Source organism: Otolemur garnettii, unplaced genomic scaffold (assembly GCF_000181295.1).
Source record: "Otolemur garnettii isolate 467f Iridium unplaced genomic scaffold, OtoGar3 scaffold00035, whole genome shotgun sequence".
Taxonomy (NCBI): Eukaryota; Metazoa; Chordata; class Mammalia; order Primates; family Galagidae; genus Otolemur; species Otolemur garnettii.
This window is the reverse complement of record NW_003852430.1, coordinates 13,662,918-13,668,197: the sequence shown is the minus strand read 5'-3', so window position 1 is coordinate 13,668,197 and position 5,280 is coordinate 13,662,918. Positions and strand designations below refer to the sequence as shown.

Sequence of the window (5,280 nt, the reverse complement as noted above, 5' to 3'; positions counted from 1 at the left end):
ATTTATAGCTTGCCGAACTTCTTTCTGGGCTCAGCTCCCCGTCTTTGACTTCATAGATTCTGATTCCAACCAGTTTTTCTTCCTTTGTTCAGGAGCCTCTGACCAGGGTTGCTACCAGTCAGCCATCTTCCTTATTGCTTGTTTTTATGTGCTAGATGATGACAGGACTGACAGCCATTTCGGGAAAAGAGTTCCAAAATTGCTTTGGTGGGTGGATGAGGCACTGGTGTCAGTGCACGGCTTCCCAAAGGGATCATTGGAAGGTGACCAGTGTGATATTCAGCAATGAGGTATCATTTTTTCTCAGATGAGCTCTCAGACTTACTTTTCAGACCTGGTATGCTACAACTCTGAGTCTTCTGAATTCAGTTCGACAAATATTTCAGCCTGTCTACTATGGAGCAAGATGTGGTGTAAATTACTGAGATAGCTGCTAGGAATACAAGTTAAATCACCTAAGAGTGTGTGCACGTGGGCGTGTGCATGTGTGTGTGTGCGTGTGTGAGTGTGAGTGCATTTGTGTGCATGTGTGTGCATGCGTGTATGTCTGTGTGTGGGCACGTGTGCATTTGTGTGTGTATGTCCATGTGTGTGCATGTATGTGTGCGTGTATGTCTGCAAGTTTGTGCGTGTGTGTGTATGTTCGTGTGTGTGCACATGTGCATTTGTGTGTGTATGTGCACGTGTGCATTTGTGCACACGTGCACATACACTGTCCATTGAGACCTGGGCAGATGAGACTCATGATGTCTGAGTAGAAAGAGCCAGATTTACCTGTGGGCTCACTCAATCTCAGCACCGATAGTGGGCAGGAACATGCAGATCCATAGCCTTACATGTGCCTCATTATCAGCTCCTACCCAATCTGCTTTAGAGCTAAAATACAGGGGAGCTTTACAGAGGCAAAAAAGTAGTCAGATCAATTCCCTATGAGGTGTATACTGGGTAGAGATAACTTTCACTTAACAGGCTAACAGGTGTTAGGGAGATTGTTGGCCTTGTAATTTTGTTCAACATCAAAACTCAGCCTTGCCAGCTGGCTGTTTATCGAGCAGTGCACGTTCTCATCTTGAGACTTACTGGGCCATATACACAGAGAAGGAGCAGGTGTCACTGCAGCATGCCAGGGAGGCAGGGTGAGTAAAGGGAAAGATGCTCCTCCAAAGAGGAGAACATCTACTACAGGGTGTTAATGACACGATTCCTTCCCTGCAGCTTATCCCAGAATTACCCTCCTCCCCTGCCCTCAAAATGTGAGGCTGGTAGAGAAGGAAAGAGTGGAGGGACCACGATACGTCACATAGGATGTGTGATGTTCCAGTTGCTCCTTTTCCTACCTTAAAGATGTCCTGCCATTTAAAAACTGAATTTCAATTCAGGGTAAGCAATTAACTCAATTTCTGTTAAATGATTTCCTTTTTGATTTTTCCTAGAAATGAACACAGAATTTTCTACACAGCAACAGTGTACCTTGAGCAAGGCCCCGATGTCTCCCAAGAGAGGAAGTGCAATCTGTAGTTAGCGAGAAAGAAAACAAACGAGTGTGTTTATAAACATAGATGGACACGATGCAATACCAACATACAGTACAATGTGGGCTCTCGTCCCCAGAATGCCGGACAGCTGGTATGTGGACCACGGGATTTCTCAGACCCACTGTTAGGGTCATGGGCTTCACATCATGTTCCAAATCAAAAAACTGGCACAGGCACTGACAGAATTCAGAGCAAGTTTTGAGAAATACTCTTCCTCTACCACGAACATGCAAACACAGATATCCTAATTTTGATTCTGCTTCTCTCTTTTATATGTTCATGACGTGGCAACCTCTACAGACCATCCCTAGTGTGTGTGTATTATTGATTTCAAATGATGCATAAAGATGATGGTTTATTAAAAGGAAATGACTCCTCTGGCAAGAACATTATCAGGCTGGTGAGAAATATGAAAAGTACAGGGTGAGTTTGCCTTGGAGTCATTTCTCATGAAAGTTCAGAAATGCCTACAGTTGGCTTAGTGATATATAAGACAGGTACTGAGGGAACCTGGGCCACCTTTTGGCTACAGGCATTAAAAATATCCTTTCAGAGAGAGGGTCTGTAAACCCAAGTCACTCTTTGTCAGATTCCCTGATAACACACATGTGACTGACTCAGTGATGTAGTTAAGCAAGGCCAAAATATCCCTCCACACGTAGCTTAGAAAGGCGCATAGGCCCAAAGAGGGTGGGAGGTAGAAAGGATTTGTGACGCTAAAAACTGAGAGGCCAGATTTGGATTTTATTATACAAGATCCTTAAGACAATGTCATGTACCATATGGCCTCTCAAATTAGAACTGCCACGTCTGAGGCTATTTAAAAGGATTTCACTCTCACTCAAAGCAAGGTTCAATTCAAAATGAGACTTGGAAACATGCGTTAGTGCCTCCACCCATTTTTAAAGAGCCTACTCAAGCCAGTTTTCATAATTTAATCATCTCAGCATTTTTAAAGCCACAGAATCGATAGATATCTACCACAGTGTAGGTAACCTCCCTGCAAAATTTCATTTAGAAAAATGAAATTCATTTAGTCACTAGCGTTGGAAAGAATAGAAATGGGGGTTATATATTTTATCTCAATTTTCCATGGGGTTGAGACATTATATGTGAAGGCGCAGCCTGGGGCAAAAATGTACAGTTGAATTATTCCCTTAGGAGATAAATATTCTTCATACAAACAAAAAAATGCTGACGCAGCTTGAATTTTTTTCTCTCTACGAAATAATGGGGATAAACAAAATCACCAAGCAGTCACTGAGCATTCTAATTAGTTTGGATGGCAAAACTTGCTTGGTAGGCTGTTTGGCTTCTGGGGACATTACAGACATAAATCAGGCAAAGTCTGCCCACATACCGGGTCACCTGGGGGGCCTGGCAGGCCTGGCTTTCCGTCCCGTCCTGGAGCTCCCTGAAACAGAGGTATCGTGTTCAAATCTTTGCACTGTGACACATGTACAGATTAAAATGGAGGAGGCAGATAAAGAAGGTCCTTACATCTTTCCCTGGGGTCCCTGGAGCTCCTGGCAACCCGGGGAGACCTCGAGGACCCTGGAGAAAGAGGGGAAATAAAATAGTTACTGATGAGAACAGTCCCCCAGTCACTTTCCCCGTGTAGGCCAGCGGACACACGTCGCTTACCTGAATTCCTGGCTCACCGGCTGGTCCTTGAGAACCCTGTTGAAATAAGATTCAGTTATCAGCATTCCAGCAGGAATGTTCACCAATATCCCAGCGACATCATTTACCCATTGGCCTGAGAGTCTGCCACGTACACACTCTGAAAACTCTGCAAAGTCAGCAGAAACTTTCAAGAGCTAGGTAAACACTTCAGCCCATACCTGTTGCTAGAAATATCAATGTAATTCATTCGGATATAGAGAACAACCATGGTATTACCATTGTCTCTCACCACACATTCACGAGGGGACAAACAGTGGCATCCAAACTCCACTGGTTTCGAACCGGCCTGCAGGGAAGTGGCTTGGGACTCCTTTAGCTTAATGCTTTTTACTTGGAGTCATTTCTAAGCGTGAAGTTGCCAGCACTGGTATTCAGTGATAAAACTGGCAAGTCAAACATTAATCAGTTATTCTTTTCTGTTTTTAGAAAACTGGAATTGGGGGTAACTAAAATAAGGCTGGGAGACTACGAGTTGACTCCCTGTTACATAACTAGGGGCCACTGGCTGAGGCATATACAGCATAAGTAAATAAAAAGCTGATGTCGACTGCAGTAACACTGACTTTTCTTATGTTCGAAGATAAATATCCATATTCCTATTATTATCAAACTACTTTTTGCCCCCTTTCCATTTAGACTCTACCCCCTTTGACCTCTGTCTTCTCTAATACTTTTCTGATATAATGTTTTTTGAGACAGGGTCTTGCTCTGTCACCCAGGCCCAGACTGCAGGGGCGTCATCATAGCTTCACAGCAACCTCAAACTCCTGGGCCGAAGTAAGTGATCCTCCCACCTCAGCCTCCCTAAGTGCTAGGATTACAGACTTGGGCCACTGTGCCCCTCCCTGATAGAATTTTTGAGCTTTGTTTAAGTTGCATCTCCCATAGTCTTTTATATTCTTGCCCTGGAAAATCAAACAGCAGCGACACATAATATATCCATGAATTAATTATCCATCCATAATTAATGTATTCTTTAACTTTCATGATTAATACAAGGTTATGATACTGTGATATAATAAAAATATATATTTAGTCTTTGCCCCAGTGCTTGGCACATAGCTCCCCAAACCCTTGCAATTTCCTCAGCAGTAGGTTTCTAGGAGAAACTTTTTGTTCTAATATTTGTTTTTTTGAGCTGGGCTCCTGACATGGGGCTCTTAACCCCTCGGAACTTCCTGGGAGATAGGAAAGTCTCTTGTTCTAATGAGGTGACTCTTGGTGGGCTCCTGTATAGAGACTTGTCCCTGGCAAGACCAAGCCATGATTCGAAGGTTGGAACTTTCAGCCCCAGCCTGCATTCTCTGAGAGGGGAGGGACTAGAAATGAAGTTAATTCCTCATCTTGCTGAGGTGATGAGCTCTATAGCAGGGGTTCTCAACCTGTTCATGACCCACAGGAACTGTATTAAAGGGTTGCGGCATTAGGAAGGTCGAGAACCACTGCTCTGCAGAGATCTCCAAAGTATGGGGTTCAGCGTGCTTCTGGTTTGGTGAGCATATCCATGTGCCGGGGGGATGTACCCCACCTCCAGGGACCCTTCCCGACTCCACCCTTTGTATCCCTCTTCTGACTGTTTAACTGTGTCTTTGTTATGTCCTTTATTGATACAATACACCTGTAAGTGTGAGAAAGCGTTTCCGTGAGTTTTCTGAACTATTCTACCAAATTAATAGAACCTGAGGAGGGGCTCAAGGAAACCCGAATTCATAGGTCAATCAGAAGTCCTTGGAGGCCTCGATGTGCAATTGGTGCCTGAGGCAGGGTCCAGTCTTGTGGGACGGAGCCCTTCACCAGTGGGAGCCGACTCTAACTCCAGGTAGATATATCAGAATTGAACTAAATTATAGAACATCCAATGGGTGTCGCCCAGAGAATCGATGATGTGTGGGGAAAAAGCCTCACTCACCTGGGGTCAGAAGTCTAGTGTTGTGCTGGGTTTAGTTAAGAGCGTAATAGGAAAAACAGTTTTTTTGTTAAGCCACAGGCCAATTTCCTAAATTCATGTCATTAGAATAACCATCTCTAGCTCTCTTGTTCCAAAGGTTTTTTTTTTTTT

The 5,280-nt window shown here is 43.9% G+C and overlaps 1 protein-coding gene across 1 annotated transcript in view; it reads right to left on the bottom strand.

The window, feature by feature from the left end:
- COL19A1 (collagen type XIX alpha 1 chain) overlaps positions 1-5,280 on the bottom strand; it is a 306,466-nt gene that overhangs the window by 58,891 nt on the left and 242,295 nt on the right. The window contains exons 27-30 of the mRNA XM_003789676.1: positions 3,180-3,215; positions 3,036-3,089; positions 2,896-2,949; positions 1,471-1,512 (exon numbers count right to left, since the gene is read on the bottom strand). Of these exons, the coding sequence (XP_003789724.1) occupies positions 1,471-1,512; positions 2,896-2,949; positions 3,036-3,089; positions 3,180-3,215 (186 nt within the window). The remainder of the gene's footprint in view (positions 1-1,470; positions 1,513-2,895; positions 2,950-3,035; positions 3,090-3,179; positions 3,216-5,280) is intronic.